Raw genomic sequence first — 24,389 nt, forward strand, 5'->3', positions numbered from 1 at the left:
GCGTATCATCTGATGTATGATCTGCATATCTTTGTTACATATAAATTTTTGCAGAGACAATGTCCAGAATTATTTCCTCATGACTTATGGAATTCCAGACTGATTTTTGGGACATTTTATGTGATAAAAATTGTCAATCCGACTAAAATGAGATCTCTGACAACCAAAAGCAGAGAGACACCGACATATTTTGTAGACTTAAAGCTATATTACAAATATAACATCTATGAATGGGAATAATATCGTTCGTAATATATCGTGTCTAAAGATAATACTCCCTAGCAGGAGATGGAGGGGGGATAATGGAGAAATCCTACCGTCATTAAATATTCGTACATTCAGATATGCAAATGTATCCTCTAAAAACGATGGTTTTGATTGGTTGTACAATACATTCCTCAGAAACAATCCCATAAACCACCAATTCTACTTCCTGCTTCCGCTTGAACCAAAATTCGTGCGAACGCCTTTCAAATTTGAGCGATAACGATTAATAATTGCTGCATCTTAGTTACCATATTCTCGATTCATATATATTTAAAAATTGTTAGACATATATGTAATTATAATTAATCACGCTTTGATTTATTTTACAGTTTATCATAGTGCGCAAATGTAACAAACTAGTTTGTATAGACCATAGTCACGTTACCAACTGCCAGACCAATTTGAATTTTCGTTTCAGTCCTTTTAAGTTTTATCAATTTGACTTTATTTTCTATTTTTTTGTGAATATTGGATGAATTTATTTGATATTGTACTTGCATTGCTAAGTTTTTTTGTTCATTTATATGTATTAGTGTTTAAATTTGATTACTACTTAAGTAAGAAGTTTAGTTTGCATATTCACATACTAGTTAAGGTATTGGAACTGATAGCGTGAAGAAAATACTAGAAAGTATTTTATTAGTTATATTCATTTGATACGTTTTTACCCCAAGATAGTAGTTTGTTTTCTGAAGTGTTTATGATTAACTTCCATTTTATTACACTTGATCTGGTGTGAAAAGTATAATTTAGTGTTTATGTAATTTATATTTTCTTTTTAGAAAGACAGTTACTTCTTTTAAATAGTGGATATTCATTTCATATTCATTGTATATTTTGCATAGCTGCCGCATACTTGTCAGAAATGTCGAGGAGCATTTTCGTTGCAGGTGATTCCAATTTGAAGCAACTCAGTTGTCTTCTGAATCTTCCCAACTTATTCCTGTTAACTATTCCTGGTGCAAAATTGGTTGGAGATGTCACCAATTTTAAATCCAAAGTGTTAGATGTTGTCCGAGCCCAAAAACCTGACCTGCTGATTCTTCACATAGGTTCGAATGATGCTGGAAAAGATGTTAGCATATTTACAAGGTATTTTTGCTTGTAAATTTGACTTTGAAAACATTTATTATTTGTGCGCAATATTTGCAGCATAACTATTATAAATTTCTATTGTATATTTAATTTATTATATTGATCTTACAGAGTACAACTGGCTAGTGATGAATTCCAAATATTCTCTCTAATTATAATATGACCTGCATACTTTTCAATAACAAATTTACATGATTAGCATCCATATTGACTACTCGTCATACAGTCTAAGACATTGACCCTGATATTTATGTTTTGGGGTCGAGGTTTTATTGCCTAATTAATTGTGCTTGTGTAGCATGTTTTGATGTCACCTAGCATCATATTGAGAAGTCAGATTTCAGAAATATCTCAAACTTTATGCAGCCCGTATTGATGCTTTTCTACAAATTAAAGTCACAATGATTTAGCAAGATTGTTCTTACTCTGATGCCTTTTTTCTAATAAATTAAAATTCTCACACAATCATGTGGACCTGATTTCAAGTTATGTTGGCCTACATTTCATTTGCCTGAAATGTGATTTATGCCGGGAATGCCATAATCAGATTAAGTTGAAGTATGTTTCTTTAACAAAATGAATAAAAACATAAAAGTATTGAAGAAAGTGTTTCAGTAGCTTCATTTCATTCAAGATTCTTGTCACAATTTTAACTGATTTTGGTATTCTCAGCTTCCAACAATCTACATTTATTAACTAATAATCCACCAAATGCAACAAATAAACAGGCTTAACATCAGGAGGAGGGTAACATTAATTAGGTAATACATATTGCACTTTATGACAATACAATTTTTACATTGCTACAACAAAAATGAAGTGTGTGGATTGTTCCGAAATCTTGCCATATGATGTCAAAATGGGATATTTATTTTTGCTTAGAGCTTGAGATTTGAACAAAATAACCCTGGTAGCAGATGTTTTTAAATTTTGTATCATTTTCTTTATATTTCCCAAATGGCAGCAGTTACTATGGTGGTGAATTTCTGAAATTTTCACAGTTTTATTAGTCATGTTTTGTTTGCATTTTAGTTAATTCTTTTTGTGCACTTCTTGCTTTCAGTTGTTACAGAGACTTTATTCGTCAGCTGCTGGAAATGAATCCCACGATGCTGGTCACTGTTTGTGGAATTCTGCCTCGAACCACCAGTAACTTTAAATCTTTTCATTGGAACTCTACTGTTTTACCAGACTTACAAAGAGGATGTGCTGCACTAAATGATGTCATTATGAGCTTAAGCCGAGAATGTGATAAGTGCCATTTTATTGACTATAACCCATTGTTTGATCGAAGTATGCATTTGGCACGTGATGGACTCCATGTAAATATAAATGGTGCATATGTATTGAAAACAGTATTGGAGTCATTTGTTGTTAGTTTGGACATGGAGCAGATAAACAGCGCTGAAAAATTGTTATCCTTGGACCTTGTCGATACCCGTATGTCTTATGCGGATGTAGTGAAGCAGTTTCCATCCAGAGATAAACTTAAGTCGATGGATTACAAGGATAAGGTGACTAACATAAATTATAGTTTTTACATAAAATCTAAACTTGCTTTTAACATGAATAAGGTCACATATTCACATCAGTCTATATTTGGTAAATGATTTTGGTATTACAGCAATATGTCCATGTTAAATCATAATGTACTGCCCCTATTTGTTTTTAGAAAATGTCAACTTCATGTTTGTCCTTTTTAAAATGACAGGTAAAATTATTAATGTGCTTATTATATACTTAAGAGTAATTGGACTGACCAAAGTACATATTTTTTTGTTTACATATATTGTTAATGTTTTATAATTATTTCATTTAAGGAGAGCTGCATTTTTAGCAAAAAGCCATTTATTCCCAAATTCAGGAGGTATAAACGATACAGAGTACCTGTTTCAACACGAGTTCAAAAGGTATGAGCATATTGTATTAGATAGAGATAAAGATAAATTGAAAAATGTATCATCTAAAGTAAGAAAGTATACTAAAGTCTCCCCTGCTGCCCCCCCCCCCCCCCCCCGCATTGTTATCCCTATTTTCATGAGTCAGTTCGTCACATTTTCACATTATGGCCATAAATCTGTAAAGCTTGATATTTTTTTAATAAAATCTGGGTCAATTGATCGCCTTGACCCGGCCACAACGTCTTTTGAATAACTCCTGTCTTGAATTATATGTTGTATAATTTATTTATATTGTCCTAGTGGTGTCATATACCAGTTTCAACTACATGTTCCACTTCATGGTTTTGAGTCAAAGGTTAGGTTAGGCCTACGTCAGGCTTATCCAGGCTGCAACTTTTTAACGATATATGGGTTTTCACAAAGATTTCATAGAATTATTCATATGAAACGTGAATCATATGATCATGTGTCATATCTACACCCACCCATAAATTGTGAAAGTCATTGACACATCTATTGTTCATAGATCAAAACTCTTATACTCTAGCTTTATCTGTGCAGTAACTTTCTTTGCCATAACTATCTAATGCCTAATAGTTTTGCACTAATATTTTAGCGGAATTGTTTCAGTCGACCTGCTTTGTGTTGGGGGTGAAAGGTTGAATCAGTTATACCACATGTACAGGCTGGAATTGTTATAAGAATTCTGATTTTTCACATATACAGTGATGTTGGTTATATAAACTCACACACAGAAAGCTTGGAATGTCCAGGTATGGTTCAAGGGTTGAAATAGACATAATGTAGCTTTTATCTTGTCTCAGAGTTTGAAAGTCTTGTTAAATTTTAAAAATAGTTTGAGGAATTGTTCATATGAATCCGATGCTGTCAAGTCCACTCACACTCCAAAAAATGAATGTCAGTTTCTCATAGTTGGTTCCAGTTATGTGACTTTCAGCCTTAACCATCTCACAGTGTGTTAAAATGGCATTAAACATCAGTTCCATCACCATCACACCATTTCATTTTTGAACATCAAAAAAGTGGGTGTGGGAAGAGACATTTTTATTTCTTATTAAATCTGAAAGATTTTATAAATAAATTGCATGATTATTGTTAGTCTATTTTCCAAAATGTACATAGCTCGCTTATTTCATAAGTTAGGTTTCACAGCTCAAGCAGAAATATCATTCACAAGAAAAAGATATCAATTTTCTCATCCTGACATGCATCACTTTTATCTCTGCGTTATAATTATTTTAATTTCAATAAAAATGAAACTCTTTTCAGTCTCATAGAACTAGAGTTTGTTCTCAGAAAAGGTTTGTTTTTCTCATGTTTTTAATATGTTGATTCCCTTTTTGATATTTCATTTCTGTTCATTTTTTACATTTACAACTAAAATGATTAAAGGTGGATAAATTGTAAGCCAATTGTCAGGTCATATTATATCATTAATCATGTTGGAATAGCAGAAATATTTCACATTTAAATACAGAAGATTTCTTATTTACATAACAAGTTTTATTCTTAAAATCCTATGATTCAATAAGTACCATCATTATTCTAGTTGAGTTATAAGACCAGAAATTTACCTCTGATGTTGCTTCTCATTTGTATTGCAATCACATTTCAGTAAATGCATATTAGCCCACTGTCATGATAATGTGTGACACAATATGTCTTTGGCATGGTTTTGACATCACTATATACCATAGATGCACAAGCCCTTGCCAGTGGGCCTAATCTGGCGTGTGAACAGTAATAATATTAAAGAAATTTGTTTTCAGCCCTCGATTGGTCTTAGAAAATGCAATCTGGTCTTTGGCCAAAACCGGTTTTACACCCTGGCTATAGACTGTGACAAGGAAACCTTATAGTTATGTAACTGATAAATTGTTAAAGCTTCATTAAAAATCCAATAAAACTAATTAAAATCTTTCTCAGATGACTCCAGTTGCTCTTTCTCAGTTACTATACAAATGATGACATAAATCATGCCACCTTATAAAGTTAATGCGATCTCTGAATGTGGATGTTAATTTACAGTACAATTATCCTTGTCACAATGTGCATGTTAATTTAACATTAAATTATCCTTTCATCAGCACATAATGAAATCATGCAGTGTGGCATATCTTTATTTACAGTACAAAAGCTCAGTATGTTCACTACCTTCTATATTGTTATTTTTTATAAAATTACTAGTTATTATTCAGTCATAACAAAATGTGTTCATTATGGACCAGACTGGTTTCTTTTTTCTTTCAATTCATTTTAATAATGCACATACTTCAGAAATGAAATTTGTTATATTGTTACTACTAACAATATTTGTTTTAATTTTTAAAAAAATTCCCCTGGCCTGGAGAAGTATAAAACCACTAAAAAGAATATATACAACACTCATGCAATGAGAATTTTCAATTTCTTTAAAAGGTATTAAAATCGTATTGGGGTTCCTGTGGGTATTTATGACAGCCAGTGTGTTTCAAAATTTGTGATTAGTTAACTTTTCAATTATTGTTATAATTTATAACCTAAATGCATTTGTTTTTACTTCATTTGTACATTAAATATTCAAACAATGTTGTTTACTGCTTTAATAATTGTTTTATATTTTGCCATACATTTATATGAAACATAAAAATTACAATATTTGGCATTCTAAGAAATAGAGGATTGCTACTGTACATTTAATCAATTATGTAAGGCCATGCCTGCTATATTTTCCAATTATAGAGATTATGATCAATCCTGCAGCTTAGTTAAAAAATATGTTAACCTATTCTGCATGTCTATTTATAGATGATAATACTGAATCTGTTCACTTATACAAGAGCAAAATTTTCACACTGATTATATATTTGATTCAAGTTTATTCAGTGTGCATGTGTTCATTAATACATACATTATGGGTGTGTCGATTGGAACCTGTGTAAAAGCAGCTTCAGTTTACATAACTTTGTTATAGTTGTTAGTATTTAATATTGTTATTTTTCTTGTCTTTCTTTTCCCTTTTTCCAAGTGATATGTTTTTTACTTGAGCAGCAAAATAATCATCAGTTATGCTATTGTTTGATGATAGTAATTTACTGATATCTATACAGCTGCGTTGCTACATTATGATTAATAAATCATCTGAGAATTGTTAACTGGTAGTGCTTGTGTACTGAACATATATACCGTCATAGATTAAGAATGGCCTGTTCATTTCTTTTTGTGGAAAACTGACATTGCCAGCAATATGGATCTGTCTTAACTTTTTATATAAACTGCATATTTGCTAAATGGTAATAATAATTGAAATTACATTTTTATGCATCTTTATTTCACAATAATATTTTATATTAGAGTGAATATTCTTCATCAGATTCCACCCCTTACAGCCAATGTGTGTAGCCATCATTATAATATTGTTCGCATATTCTTATTTTTCTTTAAAACAATTCTCTTGAAACACATGTACGTATTTTTACATTTATAATTCGAGTGACGCATTTGCCAGGTCTTTTATTTAACTGTATCAGGTGTCCTTTTTTCTCAGGAAAATAACCATTGAAATGTTTTTGATGATATATACTTTTTATGCAGATTAGAGCAGCATGAGATAATAGTGCATGTCAGTGAGGATGTTGCTGTAATATTGCCACCAACAGCTATTCATAACATATACAAGGTAATTGTTTAGTATTAAGGTATAAATGTTAATTATCAAAGTATAAATGTTTCAGTCTGAATGTTAAAAAAAAGTTAATGAATAAAAGACCGGTGCTGTTTGCGGTATTATAGTTCGTTAAAGAAACTACAGTGAAAGTAATGACTTTGGAAATTTCCTTTTTTTAAAAATATATGATAATATAATTAACAAGGTATTTATTTATAAATTTCAGAGCAAATGATGATATAGGCAACTTTGCATATGACTGTGTTAATGACAACATTTGTTGTTATCAAATTTGCTTGATTTTGTGCCATCATATAAAGTTTAACTTTTTAAGGATCGACATATTCATGCTGCCTGTACACACCAGAAACCAAAATTGAAAAGATTCATCCAGAAAATCATCCCTGCAAAGGTAAGTAGAAAATACTATACAATTTTTTGTTTCTTAATTTATCATTCTAAATACTGTTTTGTGGCTACTGTTTTCACATTTGACCAGTAAAGAAGAAATCTGATCTTGAGATTTTTTATATATATTTTTGAATCACTGTTCTTTAATAATAATGAATACTAAGTTATTAAAAAGTGCAGCATTGTTAACATTTAAGTACTTTTATATTTTCCTAAAACACTATTACTGTTGAAATATTTTTATTTTTTTAGGTATTCTGCTGTCCTGAGTGCCGTGTGAAATGCACTAAGGAAGACTTTCTTTTGAACCATTACTTGAGCAGACATGTTCCTCATAGAAAGAAAATGGCGATCATGTATATGTTTCTTGAAGTAGTTATTGCCAAATTATTATTAAATTTTCAAAAAATTAACCCAGTTAATTTGCTTATTCTTGGTGAAATAGATGCATTACAATTGTATTGTGTTATATATTTGGTGCTTTTGACCTGTAAATTCTGTGATATGAAGTTGATTGTTTTTCATTTTCCAGCATAGATACACAAATATTGTTTTATTCCTTAATTATTACTTAGCTTTTTGTTTCCTCTTTGTAAGCCTTTTCTTTAATCGAATCTAAAACTTTTATTCCTTTCCAGATAAGGATGCTTCATTCAAACCAAACCATATGAAGGTATGATATATATTAGTTTCTGCTTAAATACAATTCAGAACTTAATAATTTTAATTATGTTTACCAAAATTATATTTTGGCTTCTTGTGTTAAGGCAGCCATCACTTGTTTTGAATGAGGACAACTTATACTACTTCGTTTGTTTAGTTTGTTCCAGAAATACTTACATAACTAATTCATGGTGTACATTTTTTAATTAATGCATATGATTCATGATTGGGTATTTGCGCACACACACACACACACACATAGTTACTTCAACATGACACATAAATTTGACTTAAATGAAATTATTTCTGAAACCTTAATACAGTCCATGTTATATTTTAATGTTCCTATAATAATATCTTGAAAAGATATCAGTTTTCTTTTTGATGATAATAATTCATGCATAAATTAAAATTTATCTTCCAACAGAATCAGGGTACAATTTTCATCTTTGTTGATATCTGTGTATGTATAGCTATTTAATACTTCTAGTGTCCTATTTATAAAATGCTCAACAACCCTCAATCATTGGCTTTATAATGAATTTACCCTTTTACAGGATGAGATATATACTTGTAAAGCATCCAGTCACATAAGTTCCATAACTGATAGTGATTTTATTGCATTGGATGTTCCTGAAATGCAGTTATTTGGTAAATATACATTTCAGTATTACAGTTATGTATCTGGTCTGTTTACTATTTTCATCTCTCTCACTTTCTGTGTCTATATATATATATATATATATATATATATATATATATATATATATATATATAGTGTCATCCTAATGTGCCGTTTTATTAAGACTGAGGTATAGAATGTGTAAAGTGGAACTTTAATGTGACTTAATCGTTTTCCCTTTATTTAATTTGAACATTATTTTGTGTCTTTCACAATAAATGATTCAACATTTATTTGTCAATAAGGCATGAATAATTTCCTTTCAAACACGATACTCAGCTTTGTGGATTTAATGCCATATATCATCCGTGATAGTCATTTTTTATCAGAAAGAAAACCAGGATATTATGATATAATATTTACTCTGGCTCAAGACGCTGATGCCTTTAGTAATATCATTAAGCAAATTATCAGATCTTTCTTATGCTGTTTCTCGCCATTGTTTAAGCACATACCTTGCATACTCATGCAAAATTCCTGTCAACAAAGTGATGCCATGCCACATTTAACATCACCTTGAATACAGTTGTTACATTTTGCTGATGGATGTTTCGTTCATCTTTATCAATATATAGGCATGAAATGTGAACAAAGAGACAAAAGAGATCAAACGGTGCTGTCAAACTGTTTGTCATTTGTAAAGAAAATTGCTGCATTTTGTTGGAAGAACTTTGCAAAAATGAAACTGATCCTTTCTGGTGATGTTGAAGAAAATCCTGGACCTCCAGTGGTAATTATTTTTATATTGTCATCTATACCTTTGTGAGAAAGCTTGCCAGGAGCTTCTTATGGGTTGGTTGTTTTTCCTGGGGTTTTCCCTGGTTCTTCCTCAACCAATTAATACGGGCTGCCATGTATAGCCTATCGTGTGCTAAAAAATGGTGTTAAACCCCACAACAACAACAACAACAACATACCTTTTGGGTACACACATTTTATTTTTTTCTCCCTTCTGTTCACAATATATATATATATTAAAAATTATCATACGAGGAATTGATATGTATATCACTAAAACAGAACATGTATCAATGAGAAATAAGTTCTAGGAAATTCCTGATCAGCAAATATAACTAGCAGTAGTATGTACAGTCAGAATTGTGAAAGTTTCTATGCAGTGTGAGTGATCATAATAAACCAAATTTAACTCATTCGGCCCCAGAGGTTTTTGTCTTTTTAGCCTGAAATGTGCGTAGGAAGGACATTTGGGGTGCTATTTTTGAATACATCGTAATACAGCTGTTTTAAACAAATTATCCATGAGAATAATGACTAGTTGTATTAGAAACATCAATTTCTGCTGCAGGGCTTTGAAGTAGGGTACAGCCTCATCACGCCTACAGACGGGATCGGGGCTGAATTGGTTAACTGCCAGTGTTTCCTTAATATACAAGATTAGCATTTTAAACTTATTTATTTTCCTGGTCATCTTTTTCTCTTTTTTATGCTTTTAAAAGGTAGGAAAATACTTTCAAACAGGTTCAGTTTTGTTTAACACGTGAATTAGTTCTCATAGTTACAGTATTTTAGTTCCCCATATCATGCCCTATTCTACTAATCTCTCTCTAGATCGAATGTTCCTGGGAATCTTGCACAGAAACATTCCAAACAGAGCAGCTTTTAGGACAGCATGTAATAGGTCATATTCATCCTGGCATGTTATGTCAATGGAAAGACTGTGCTTTTACCAGTTACGATGGAAATGAGTTGGAAACACATGTATTAAAACACATTTGGTATGTGATCTTACAGTTTTTGCATTTTTTGCCTACATTGTAGAGTGTGACTCAGTTATTGTCATATATATCTTTTTTCATTCATTCATGAATAATGTAGTCCTTAAAACATAATAATAGTGCACTGAAACTTTTGAAAATGTCAATCATATGCTACAGTCATCACAAATTGGTTACATCACAGACAAAATTAAATAAGTTGGGCTATGAAAATTATTTGGACTAGAAAAATCTGCTGTGGCCAGTAACACTAGTTTGGTCCTTATGAAGACCTTGATCATAATTATAGTAACTTTGTAATGACAATATTAACTGCTTCATTATTACAATTGTACTTATTTGGCTTAAATATTCCATATACTGTGCAACATATTAAAATAATCTTCTTCATAGTAACATTAATGAAGAAATGTATTTCAGCAGTGGCAGGTGAAACTGGAAGAGGAACTTTCTTTCAAAACCAGCTACAGCATTAGTCATATATAAAAGACAATTATTTCTGATGACCTAACCATGTTTTTGGTTACTTGCTATGAATTTCTTCATCTTTAAGTTGTGAAAATCTGACTGTTGGTGAATGAGAGCCCAGTTCTTTATTCACTGTCATGTTTTTAAGGCCATCTTGATTATCATATGAGTTAATTCTTGGACAACATTTGAATGTTCAGAATATATTTTGTTTTCAGCTTCTTTATGTACTGTTCTCTGGAATATACATGATATTTAAGGTTTTGTTGTAATGAAAAAAATTACTTATTTTAAACATTTAAAAAAAAATATTTTATCACATTTGCAGGAACAGTTTTCTTTTCATTCCATTGAAGAATGGCAACAAGCTTTACCTCTTGGACAGTTATCAAAAATAACTAGTGATCTGCATTTATGTCCAGTGCCATTGGTGAGATATTACAATGATTGTCATTAGAAATGCGCCTTGAAATTAAAAAATGCATGTTTTTGGTTCACTGATAGTTCTATTTATCACATAGCTTTCATTATCATATCAGTTATCCATATTGTATTGTATAGTTAAACTTAAGATTTCTTAATTTTCTGTGATCTAGTTTTACCTTTATTATTTTGTAACATGAAATTTCGTGACAGTTTCTTAATATTCCAACTTTAATTATTTTTCAGTGGATATTTCATGATAAGTTTTATTTCATTTGTTGATTTGAAAGGAATCATTTACCTAAACTAATTTGTTCAGTTCCTATATTTTTTTCCCTCTTACATATATAAAATATTGCTATATGCAGAATGAGCAGTTATATTGGAACTGATTAAGACAATATTCCACTCGAGGAATAGTTTAATTATAATGTAATACATTACTACTAATGCTTACCTTGATTATTTTTTATTTTTTTAGGTAATCAGCTCACCCTCTTTTCTCATTTAACTTTCAGTCTGTGTGTAATGTCTCTCATACATAACAATTTGCATAGTTTCCTAATAATTAAGCTCATTTGATAACATTTTGATGATAACAAAGATCTTTATAAAATAGTATTTATAGTGATATTCAAGATGTTTTATTTACAGTTAACTTAATTTTTCTGTCAACAGCGAAGCAAACTGCATCTCCTTGCACTGGATGAAGATTTCAGAATGCCACCAAAATACCCATACACTATTGAAGATCACAGCCAGTACTTATCTATGCTAAACAGTTCCAATGCTCGTGAATTTGAAAAGCAAACTGCAGAATATATTTGCAAGAGGCAGCTTCTAGGAGAAAAGTGGACAACAGATGACAGTATAAAAGTTAAAACTCCTGTGTCAAATTCTTTACAGCAGGAAGCCGCATTACATCCTACAGATATTAACAATAAAACTTTATCCAGGAAAAGAAAGTCAGATTTATCAGAAGTTAGCATTGCTAAAAATGTGTTTACAACCAATTTGGAAAAGTGCCATAAAGCCATTTACATAGAGCATGACATCATCAGTCAGTTGATAGAGTGCCATTTCATGGATTCGAAGAATAAGCAGCTTCAACAATTTGAGGATGCTGCTATAAATATAGCCACTTTTCCTAATTGTACTGAGGGAGTATTCGTATTTACTTTACTTAAAATTATAAATGACAGCAGTGAAGCACCATTTTATTATATGCGATATATTGAATCAGGATATTATCAAAATTTTATTGTGGAGAATTTTTCACATCTAATATGTGAGAAATTGACTATCTCAAAAGAATCACTTTTCTTGTGCAACATTGCCACTGATGAAGATAAAAAAAGGATAACACAGAAGAAAATGAAAGGTTCACATAAAAGTCAAACGGACCAGATATAGTATATAAATATAATTAAGTAATTTGAAGGAAAGAAAACTACAACTTGCAGAGCATGCTGAAAATTTCACCAACTTGGAATTATGTGCCTGTTTTGTTCTTACCACTCGCAAAGGATTCACTGTTAAAATCAGCAAAGATGTATCGGATGCCTATTACATGTCCTGTGACAATGAAATGCTGAAGACTCCTGCTATTCGTGATATCATATGTCATTATCCAGAGATCAGAATTTTGGATCGTTATGAGAAATCTTCAGTAGACTTTCTAAAAAGTTTTGCTTCTGTTGAGTCTCTATATGAACAAAGTATTATGCTAAATTTATTATCAAATGACCATGGAATTGACATAATAAAATTTCTGTATCGCTTTTCTGTCTGTTATAGTGCTAAATCATTAAGGAACAAGGTGCTTTATCTTTACAAGAACAAACAATTTGGTGAATTATGCAAAATCTACAGAGACCTTTGCCAGGAAAATGATCACAATAATAGTGCCAGTGAAAATATTGTGTATCATGCTGAACCTGCGCCAGTACGTAGGAAAATGTTCACACCACGTGGAAAGATTGTGACAGCAGAAATGGTATTGAAAACTGTTGACCTAAAGAATGAAAATGTAATGAAAGATATAAGTATCTACGAAAATTTCAAGAAACAGCTACTTGAATATGGAGATTTAGTTATACAGGTTTTTGATGAGCACAAATTAATTGCTGTCATGAATGACTATGATGATGAAACGGGAGAATTCAAGAAGTCTGAGTATGTCGTGACGACAAGGGAGCAATTTGAAAATGGAATGTTCTACACTTGTACATGTAAAATTTATCGCACACTTTTAGAATGTTTCAGTGATATAGAAGAAGAACAGTATGATGCCTTGGATATAAATGGTATAAAGTGCATGCATTGTCAAGTATTAAAAGAAGATATTTTTCCAAATATTGAAAGTGATGAAAATGCAGCAATTACAAACATACAAGCAGTGATACAGAGAAGTCTATCATTCAAAGATATGAAGGTAGTTGAGTTGTCATCTTGCTGACCAAATACAAAGAAATTTTCAGTCTTGCATGATGATGAAATTTCATTTGTACATTTAACGTTCAGTGACCGTGTTCAGCATTTTATACTTTCATGTACAAATGGTTTCTGCAGAAGTAGAAAGGGATTCAAAAGAAATGTAGATTTGCTCACTAAAGGAGGAAACCTATGTTGCCATTTGCTGGAACTAAAAAATGCGCCTCATTACTGGATGGAGTTTTCCAATTGTTTATTTAATGATACTGCAGATGATTTGCAAACTGAAGCCTTTACTGAAAGTATGGATGTTGAAATGAATATTGAAGACCAGTTTTCAACAGGAAATGACTCAAACTTTAATGTCAATGATGGACTTTGGTCCTTTCCTTGTGTAAGTACACATTCAGCATGAAAACAGCAAGATTAAAAATTGGCCAAGAACATAAGGGAAAGATACATTTGGATCACTTCAGACTTTAGCAATATCAAAAATGGTTGTGTAAAAGGACCTGACCTTGTGAATGAGATACCAGAGTTTCCATGTCAGTGCGGTGCTGGGTGGACTGATTTAGATCATTTAAATGGTAAAACTGTTTTTGATCGTACATTGACCATTTACACAAAAATTGCACCAGTGCATTGTAGAGTTTTAACACGAATATGTGTTAAACTGAAGCACCATGTAAAATAAAATGGGATGAAGGGCAATCTCTGTGCATTCATGTTGCTACAAGGGACACTGCTGCAGATGATGAGATTGGTTGGGCATTTGTAAACCAGGTTTTGTGTTCTAAATTGACGTTTTCATCATTTTGTGACCTTAGAACTAAAGATTACTGTGAATCAAATCCAGATTTCCGCACATTTATGGATCATGTAGTATTTAGAAAATGGTGGTTCAGCTGGACTTCAAATATGAAGATAGATTTCAGAAAACCCTGTCCAGTTTGTGGGTTTGCCCCAAATCAGCTTGCATGTGATGGAATGAAAGTTGGAGTTGGGTTTCGAAATGCTAACTTTGAGGAAATAAGCAAGCCAGATGACCCTGATACCATCTTACCAACACTGCACAGAAGAATGACAAGATGTTTCCTTCCTGACAGGACAGGCATTGATAAAGATAGCTTAAAACAAGCCAGAGAACATTTGCATTACATAAGCAGTGTAATTTTAAAAGAAATACCACAGCAGGAGATTCTGCCACATGAAGAACAATTTAACAGAAATAATTTACTTTTGTCTTTGTTATGTGATTCAGTTAAGCCAGTTTTCAGACAATTTCTTGCACACATGTCAGAGGATGAAAATATTTACCAGATGAAAATATTGCATTTGCTAATGTTGTTAAAATGTTGTCTACAACAGCTCCTATCATTAGCTTGATCCCTCATGCGTATTTAGATTGCATTGTAGAACTTTTGGATCATATGACAGGAGAAAAGGTTAATAATGGTGGAGATCTTTTCTTCAATAGAAAAATGCAGGAAATGCGTGAATATTCACCTGAAATAAGAGATTTGATTGCAACATCAATGCTTGGCAACATTAATGAGAATGGTGAAGATTGTATACGCCAAGATGTAGTTGACTTCATTCGCTATTTAATAACACAAGTTAGTGAAATAAATGTAACTCCAGCTGAACCTGCATTGCCACAGTTTGGTACTTATAATCCTCCAAAGTTCGGGAGAGCATACTATTTTTCTGAGTCGGGGGAAAGAAATTGCGTTCAGTCAGAAAATTTTCTATTGACTGTGAAAGGAAAACAACATTGGCTTATGATGATCCACCTTTATATCATGATCGCTGTGAAAAATATTTCTCTAAAACTCATATTTCTGCACCTGGTACTTCATCTTTATTTCTTTGGTTCTGTCCTAATCATCGACATTGTTATGGATTTCATATGACAAATGCCGAAGGACGTAAAGACCCATCAGCATCAATTTATTCCCACTTGGAAACTCCACCAAAGAATATATTTTATGACTTTGCATGTAATCTCCATGAGTATTGTTTAAACCGAGAAAGTGGCTTTTTTAGAGATGTTAGATTCTTCCATGACATTTTCCATGGGTTTGCTCACAAATGTTCCTGTGCATATTGATCATCAAGACTGATTGGATTTGACTCGATAAATTCTTCAATATGTGAACAATTTAACAGTTTCATTCAGTGTATTAAATCATCAGCTCGTCAAATGACCCAAGAACATTTTTGCTTCTACTTACAATTTTTCATACATGAATGGATTGTAAGAAAAAGTTAAAGGTATCAAAAACAAATGACAGTTGCTTTAGCTGGAGTTTAGATGTATGTTATAGATCATTGGAACACGTTCATATTCTTAAATTTCTTTGCTGCATTTTACATTGTTTTGTTTGATACAATTTCTGGGTATATTATTGCAGTTGAGGGAGTAATTTTTACTCCAAAATTTAGATGTGAAACATATTTACAATATATAAAATGATCATAAACAGAGACAAATTTCATAAAGTAATGTAAAGATACTTTTTTCTATTAAAAAAATGACATTTGATATTATTGTTACACATGATAAGATGTCAGATTAAGTTGAAGGTTGAAAAAGCATCCTTAGATTCCAAATAGGTACTTTTGTTTATATTTCTAAGTTTTTAAAAGACTTATTTTTGTAACTACATTGAAATAAACTTATTACAGTTTCTACTGTACGTTATTAAGCAGTATTATAGTAAACACATTCCAGATTTTCTAAGCTCAATTTTTTTCAGATTATTAAATATAAGGGTTTATTGTACATGAAAACAAGAATCACAGCTTTTTGCTTTATTAAAAATCGTTGCCATCTTTTCCAGTAGCAGCATACCTTTATTCTTTCAATAGTTCACTGACATACTAACCATCATTGGTGCTATGCCATAAGAAATGTTTAAGATTCCATTGGCTCATATGTAGTTTGTCTTGTGCTTTCTTCTCTATATCCTGAGATATGTAAAGTTTCCCATTTTTCAATCAGTATCCAAAGATATGCTTCCCATGTGAGCCTGAAGTTAATTTGCATTAAAAAATCTCATTTACATGTTCTAGCCTCACAAAATATGGCTTCATTTTTTTCCTATGCCGCCATTCCAACATTTCAACATCCTTTACCTTATCACAATTTCCAAAGCCTAGATCTTTTTAATATCTCCAGTCTTTGCCCACTGTTTCAGCTTCTTAGGGTTTTCACATTTGTTCTTTTGAAGATTTGTCCTTCATGCCTGCTTTTTTTCATCTATTTTTATTTAATTTATAATCATTTTTTGTTATACTCATCCATAATACTATAAATACAAGCTTTAGTACTATTCACTATTGCTGCTGTATCTTTAATCAAATGTACTTGACAAATGTATCCATATTTTAACACCCACTTAGACATTTTTATTTGCTCCATTAAACAAAAAATTCTACATTTATCAATCAACATTAGCGATTCACTTCATCATTACCCGACCACTATAACTAATTTCTTTTGGTCTGTTACACTTTAAACATTTGGATTGTAACTGACAAACTCTGATAAAATTATTTTACAATGCTTATGTTTCTCCAGTCATACTTTAAAGAATTATTGTTCATTTTACTACTGTATTAAAAATTATACACTTATATTTTGTGGTTAATTTCAAAAATGTTAACTGGCACAAATGTTGTGTGTATCAGTCAACAGAAAAATTAATAGAGAGCTGGAGATCGTTTTAGTTCTTTATTTCATAAATTTTGCTAGCTTTTCTTATTCAGATGCTACTAACATTTTAGTTTTTTTCACTGCTCAGCTCTTAAACTGCAGGTAAATGGCACAGTATTTGCCTTTTTTCCGTCCTTTCATAATGATGTAGATTCATTAATTTTTTCATAGCCCTCATACTTTTATATACATACGTTACATTTGCAAGTTAACTCCTGCTGGATAGAATAACATGTTAGTGGTTTGCACTGCTCAGCTCCTTAAACTGAAGGTAGAAGAAAATTACCAATCATTATAATTAAATTTATGATAAGCATTAGTGGCTTTGTTATTACTTGTGCAGCCATTTTAAGAATTCGTGGACCAATACCATCCAATCCAGAGGATTTATTAATATTCAGCTTAATTACAATATCAAAAACATCAGCTTCACTAACATTGGCTACTGAAAATTAATTATCACCAGGAATTTTGGCTATTATAAATAACAGAAGAGCATCAAGTTCAATTTTTTTATGCTAGTCTGGTTCTGAATACTTTTATTGGAGATACTTATGAAGAAATTGTTGAACATTTCCACAATGTCTTGTACAGATGTTGCCATATCAAATAAACAGTGTGACCCCGCTATAGCTTGCTTTGATGTAACACGAATTTGGATATGACATGGCTATGGCATGGCTTCTGAAATTAAATATACTTGTACTCTTCTCATAGGGGCCCTGAGTGGTCGAGTGGTCTAAAGTGCTCTCCGTTACGGATCACTGCCATCTCACCTCTGTCTGCGTTGGTTCGAGTCTAGGATTCGGCCAATGTGGGTATGTGAGAAAGCTTGCCAGTAACTTCTCGTGGGTCAGTGGTTCTTCATGGGGTTAGCCCTGGTTCTTCCTCCACCAATAATACTGGCCACTATGCATGTTATATTATAATCTGCTTATCCTGACATCTGGCCTGAGTACTGAATGTTCCGTGAGATCTCATTACTTTTTTTTCTTAAATCATTTTTGGTAGTGGATATCATCCTCACAAGGAACTAGCTCGTAATGGATGTTTTGGAAGAAATAGTGTTGGTTTATTGGCCGCTCGCTAGTAATTAATATTTTTATTTTCACTGAACTCTGTAAGTGGATTGTAAAATTACAGAACACTCGTATTTTCTGTAGTAATCACTGACAACAGAACGGAACACCTGTGTATTCATTTTATGATGGCCTTCTAAAAAAAAAATGTATGATGGAAGGCAGCATTACTTCGCCAACAGAAATGTAACGGAAAACAACCCACCAAAACAGAGATCCAATTGTTGGTCTATCTATGATAACGAGATTTGCTACAGTCAACAAACGTTTGAATGTATGAAACATAAGAAACTGCTACAACTGACCAAACAAATGCTATTTCCTTTTTTTTCTTCACGAAAACTTATGCTTACAATTGCTAAAAACATTGGCACAAAACGCAAACTAAATGTCCAGACTTTTGAAGCCATATAGTCTACATATAATCAAAAGTGCCCCTTTTTGCAAACGCTTTTATAACCCCTCCAGCCCACCATATTTTAGGTAATTTAATTGGTTGGTTAAAACAGGGTTTGATTTATAATACAACTGGGTTCTATGGAGCCAAACTACATTGTTACAGCAGGATCACACTGTATTGCTTTATTAATAGGAAAAGCATGGAAGCATCAGCAAGTGTGATCAGAAATGCAATATTTTGAATATTAATGTACAATGAATTAGCTAATACAGATATGTCTAGAACTGAAAATTAGTGAGCCATAAAAAGTTAATGCTGTTCAGGACTGAGGAATTATGCTTGTGCTCCAAGACTTAGTAGAGGTCACATTCTCTGTGTAAATCTGCTGTATGTAGTAGCTACTGTACATGGCTTTCCGTGGAGAATAACACAGTTCTTTTCCATCATAAGAATGACATTCATCACTGGATCTGAAAGATAAGAACTTCCAGTAAGTAAGGAATTAAGGGGTTTCATATTTATGATACTTATATATTTTACTGTGTGCCTTATAGGTTCCTGTAACTAATGCAGAAAAATAAAAACTATATATATATATATAGAAAATATGTATAGTATGTACGCTGTATCAATGATATACCTCAAGATGTATAAATTTTTCATTAAAAGGAAACAAGACTTGCTGGTATATCAAATTGTTTTATAATAATACTTTAAAAGCCATGTTTTAGGATGTATGAATACATACCAACCTCTGACGAGGAAAAAGTGTAATCCAATGGACAAAAGGAGAAATAGAAGCAGAAAAAGAGGAATCCACATATAACATGCTACAATTTCAATAAACAATGATTTATTTGCCCCTCTAGTCTTTTAATATCCTTTACTGCTTCAAGTTTTCATATGCAGCACTTTTAGTTTTAGAAAGCAACAGATTTTCATGTTGCATTTTAAAACACTGTACCAGCTGAGACCATGAATGTTTTGCACACCAGTAGAGCACAAAGTACTGGGTTACTGAGCCTGGATCTGTATTCACTTTTATGTTTGTTAACAATACTGAACAATCTCTCACTGTCAGCATTAGAATGGTAAAGAACCAATATTCCTTTCATAGCCTGACAAAGAAGAGGAAACTTATATCTTCCAGTGATTGTCTTTTAGCTGGGAAATAAGGTGCCACTGCACATCAACTCTATCTGCATTAAGTATATTGTCAGGTAGAATCTAAACTTTATATTTCAGGAATTCTCCTTCCAGATGATCCAAGGCAGACAAGGGTATCACAAAGTGATATCTCTTGAAAAAGAATCTAACACTTTCGAAGCTTTTTGACTGTCTCTCATTTACATCAGCAACTGAAGCTTTAAAAGCACTTCGTCTCCATAGGGGAATTTCTGGAGCATGTAATCACAGTCTGTAGCATAATAATCTCAAAAAATTATCATAAAACACGTTCACAGCTAGAGTAGAATTGTGTTCTATATATTTTCTTGCTTCTGCACCAATAGCAAGATCTTCATTATCTTTCTATTAAGAACTTGGTAAATAACACCTCTGTGTTTATAACATTCATGTCCGCACTTTAGTTCTGCTGCAGATAAGAAGCTCCCTTAGTATTGGAGTTCGTAAGACGAGCCATTCATATATTCATCTTTGAAGGATTCGGGTTTTTTTTTTTTTGTCTTTTTCTGATCCACCTGTGAATTTTTTTGAAAAAATATATGTGCTCTAACACAAACATTGACTAGAATACATCTGAAGACTTTTAGCGCCAAATAGTAAAATTATTTCCACATGGCCTGCAATAGATGACACGTGATGCTGCCCTTGTGTCCTCATCTTTGTAGGATTCTGTTATTTTTTGTTTCGTTTACTTTTGGCCTTTTTCTAATCCATCTGTGAAATTATTTGAAAGGAGATATTTTTGCTCTCATACACGCATCGACTAAAATAAATTACACTTTAGCACCAAATACCTATAGACTGGTTTTGTACTAAATATAAATTAAAAAAAAGAATCTGTGAGTAAAGATTAAAAATTAGAAAACCAGTCTGTTGTCTCGTAAACTAAGCCATGAAGCTGCTATGTATAGAATACGAGGTCAAAAGTTTGAAAGTAGAGCATGTTTCTGGGTAATAGGATAGTTGCTATAAATAGAACATAATACTGTTAAGAAAAAGCATGGACAAGTTTACTCTTACATTGTAGTTATGTAGAAGCCATCTTTTCTAAAATATGGTATGTAGGATTAATGGGATGTTAATAAAAGCGAGAAAACAAACAATTGATTGTTTTTAGAAGGTGGATATACCGAAAAAGCGTAATCCATATACGTTTAGGTGTATGGCGTAATTTAGTGAAAAAAAGCGTAATGATTGGCATGTACGTGTATGTAGTATAAATAAATTTATAGTTTTAATATGACTCAAAATTATGTAGCCACAAAATGTTCATTATCAATGTCCTACAAAAATGTCATCGATTATTGTAATAATAAAGCATAATGATACATTTCAAACACATCACTGAAATTTAAAGATTATCTGTCTCACTGTCACTTTACTTTAATGTTCTTTATACTGTAGGTACATATTAAATCCGACCTTCATAGGTCACATTTTCTAAATTGCCATAAAATTTATTATTATGCACAATTTTGCACGACTCCTCACCCATAAAATCCCTGTGTAACTTCTTTATGGATGATATCTTAGAAGTGTATCACTAATTAAAATAACCGATGAAAATTTATTTCACTTGTATGAGATAATAAAAATGTGTTAGTAGATTGAACACTTTCATTTCCAGTATAACCAAGATCATCCCATACAAGTTTCTGAAAACATAAGACATCTTCATTATGGTAAAGTGCTGATCAACTTAAATTTTTTTAAATTCTGGAGCCAATAGCATAATGAAACCATGATAGCTGGTACATGTAGTTGAAATCACCTTAGGAGAACCTTGGAAAGTGCTTCAACAGAGTGCCCCAGACAAAGGATGTTGGGGTTTTAATGGCTTATGCTCAAATAAGGGGTAACAGGAGTCTGCTAATGTTACCGACTACATTTCCAGTGACATGGCAAAATAACATACTCATAGACATTAATGTCCTCAAAGCATTTGCTATTACCAGTAAATGGGTTATCAATGGATGCACTATTATCGGAACATTTCTAACTCAATTGGCATGTGACACTGAAATATGACATAGAAGCAGTATATGTCAAATGTAACAGGAGGATTCACTGTCACTCACTGCACTGACTGACTGAGGCAATGTGCCTTTATAATGAATCTAAAAAATATTGGCAAAATTCATGACTGAAATGTGAAAGTAAGTTTTGGTAGTTAAAAAAATTGGAGATTTGGAAAGGGGCTGTCGATTTAGTACATACGCATGGAGGGGAACTGGGGTTAACTGTAATGCATACACTTGCGTATGGAGTGTTATAATGATAACGTACGTACGCATAGGAAATGGGGTGTGTGTGTGTGTGTTGTGAAACCTCAATAATAATTTGTTTAATACATAACCTATTCGACTGGGTTCAGTTGGCATTTGAATTTTAGCGGACATGAGACAAACTTTTTAAAGTTACACAGTTATTTCTTGGATGCAGGCAGACATTCAGTGTCGGTGGACTATCTGTTTTATAAAAAAAACCATAAATACTATTAATCCTTGATTGTTCATACGTGAATTAAATATAGGCCGTTATACAGAATTGGGGTGGTCAAGCATACGTATACAGGTTGGGGTGTGTGTAAAAAAGTATGCATGTGTACAGGGAGGGGTGTAGGGGTGAAGCTTTGCCAGACTTTTGCATACATACTAAATGGATGGCACCAAAGAAGCTGGTGCAAGCCTAAACTTAGTATGTTACCTGTGAAATCAAATAAACTGTTATTTAAAAAAAATAACACATAGGAATTAAAAGATCAACTACCAAAAATTCAATAACCATTGTAATTCCAACTATTGTCAACTTATTAATGGTACTGAAACTAACATTAGTGAGCAAGACAAGAAATTATGTACCAGCTTTTTTTCCCACTAGACACTGGCAAATTTAAAATTAAGAACTATCGTGGGAACAAGTCCTATAATAAATAAAATTGAAGAATGATGCTTGATTGTGGCACCAATAGTAACATCAGTGCAGGTAATGAATGGCCATGACATCACTTTCATCATTTTTATCATCAAAGCATGCTACTGAATAAATGCTCCCACCATAAATCTTTAAAAAAATGACAAATGTGAAGAAAGCGGTAAGCAGTTTAGATTCTGTTGATGTAAATTATTTAGTGTGTAACTATTCATCGTTTAATATATCCATAGTTGTTTACAAGTCTTTGATTCAGATTTTTTTTTGCATTACAGAAAGTGAAACAAATCTAACGAAGCGTTTTGATACTTTAAGAAATATTGTAATATAATTAATAGCAGCAAGATAACTCATTTGTGAAAAAACAATAATTAAAACGCACACTTAATAGTTTGCAATTTAAAATGTACCTGTTAAAATAAATTGATCTATCACCACTTGTCAATCATGCCTATCAAATTAACCAATCAGCGAGTGTAAGTTATACACACCTACAGGCATTGCTTTTGTCCACCATTTTCCTCTGACAAGCAGCATGTGGCAATAATGAATAGATTATGATAATTAAGTATTTACAAAGTTTGCAATGATTTGTTGATTTCTACATAGATAAGGGTGAAAATAAAGAATGTATACGGTATCCTAGTCGGACCCAAAGTGGATGCACATTATGACAATAGTAACTGCAACAACACAATGGGCTTAACAAAACCTAATGATACTAATGCACATAAAACTGGCCGATGTATGCAAAACAAAAGAACATTCTTCAGCAGATACACTGAAGAATTCAACATTAACAAAATATAAAAACGCTTGCAAATAAGAAAACATGGTTTACCTTATCTCATGCAAAATGTACAGTAGCAAGTATAAGGAAACACAAAAACTTAACGTAAGAATGAACCTTCATCTTTCTGATTAACAAACCCTAAAAAATAGACTTTAGTCTGGTAGATTTCTCTTTGCCTTTGATGATGCAGTCGTTCTGGATTTGCCCAATGCCATTACTGTTCAAATGAACAAATGAAAGAAAAAGAATATATTGCATTAGATGTCTATAAATCTTGCATACTATTCGTCAAAACAAAAAGGAATAACAACATACACATAATACATAAAATTGTTTATGAAACATATTAGATCATATTATTTACATCGGAGTCCACTTTAGGTCAGTACTCAGAAATAAGTCCCTACATTTCTTTAAAAAAATAACCCCTCATGTTGGCACAACAATATAATCATATTTTTTGGACTGGTGACTGAAGGATTTTCAGCTGGTCTTTGCAACAGTGTCACTTTGTTATAATTGAAAATGTAACTTTCA

The 24,389-nt window shown here is 32.1% G+C and overlaps 2 protein-coding genes and 1 pseudogene across 2 annotated transcripts; all 3 read left to right on the top strand.

Moving 5' to 3' along the window:
- The first annotated feature begins 1,132 nt into the window (after positions 1–1,132).
- On the top strand, positions 1,133–7,878 carry LOC149787059 (uncharacterized). Its single transcript, XM_089976032.1, has 6 exons — positions 1,133–1,359; positions 2,832–2,876; positions 3,183–3,272; positions 6,858–6,942; positions 7,265–7,342; positions 7,594–7,878. The coding sequence occupies exons 1-6, from the start codon at positions 1,133–1,135 to the stop codon at positions 7,876–7,878; spliced, it is 810 nt and encodes a 269-aa protein (XP_089832158.1).
- Positions 7,879–7,887: 9 nt separating this feature from the next.
- LOC149787060 (uncharacterized) lies at positions 7,888–12,122 on the top strand. The gene is made up of 6 exons (XM_089977597.1): positions 7,888–8,014; positions 8,562–8,655; positions 9,262–9,416; positions 10,256–10,422; positions 11,219–11,320; positions 11,992–12,122. Exons 1-5 carry the CDS (start codon positions 8,009–8,011, stop codon positions 11,286–11,288), a joined length of 492 nt encoding a protein of 163 aa, XP_089833723.1. The 5' UTR covers positions 7,888–8,008; the 3' UTR covers positions 11,289–11,320; positions 11,992–12,122.
- A 2,934-nt stretch (positions 12,123–15,056) lies between these two features.
- LOC149787061 (uncharacterized) lies at positions 15,057–16,060 on the top strand (annotated as a pseudogene).
- Positions 16,061–24,389: the final 8,329 nt, after the last annotated feature.

This window comes from Sinohyriopsis cumingii, chromosome 12 (assembly GCF_028554795.1).
Source record: "Sinohyriopsis cumingii isolate HCF-2022 chromosome 12, ASM2855479v2, whole genome shotgun sequence".
Classification (NCBI taxonomy): domain Eukaryota; kingdom Metazoa; phylum Mollusca; class Bivalvia; order Unionida; family Unionidae; genus Sinohyriopsis; species Sinohyriopsis cumingii.

What these genes read in the sequence shown, in the direction of transcription:
- LOC149787059 (XM_089976032.1), top strand. Translation starts at nt 1,133, where the DNA reads ATGTCGAGGAGCATTTTCGTTGCAGGTGATTCCAATTTGAAGCAACTC. An exon ending in CGATGGATTACAAGGATAAG is followed by an intron (nt 2,877 to 3,182) that starts GTGACTAACATA and finishes ATTTCATTTAAG; the next exon opens with GAGAGCTGCATTTTTAGCAA. An exon ending in CTATTCATAACATATACAAG is followed by an intron (nt 6,943 to 7,264) that starts GTAATTGTTTAG and finishes TAACTTTTTAAG; the next exon opens with GATCGACATATTCATGCTGC.
- LOC149787060 (XM_089977597.1), top strand. An exon ending in TCCTGAAATGCAGTTATTTG is followed by an intron (nt 8,656 to 9,261) that starts GTAAATATACAT and finishes ATCAATATATAG; the next exon opens with GCATGAAATGTGAACAAAGA. An exon ending in AAAATCCTGGACCTCCAGTG is followed by an intron (nt 9,417 to 10,255) that starts GTAATTATTTTT and finishes ATCTCTCTCTAG; the next exon opens with ATCGAATGTTCCTGGGAATC.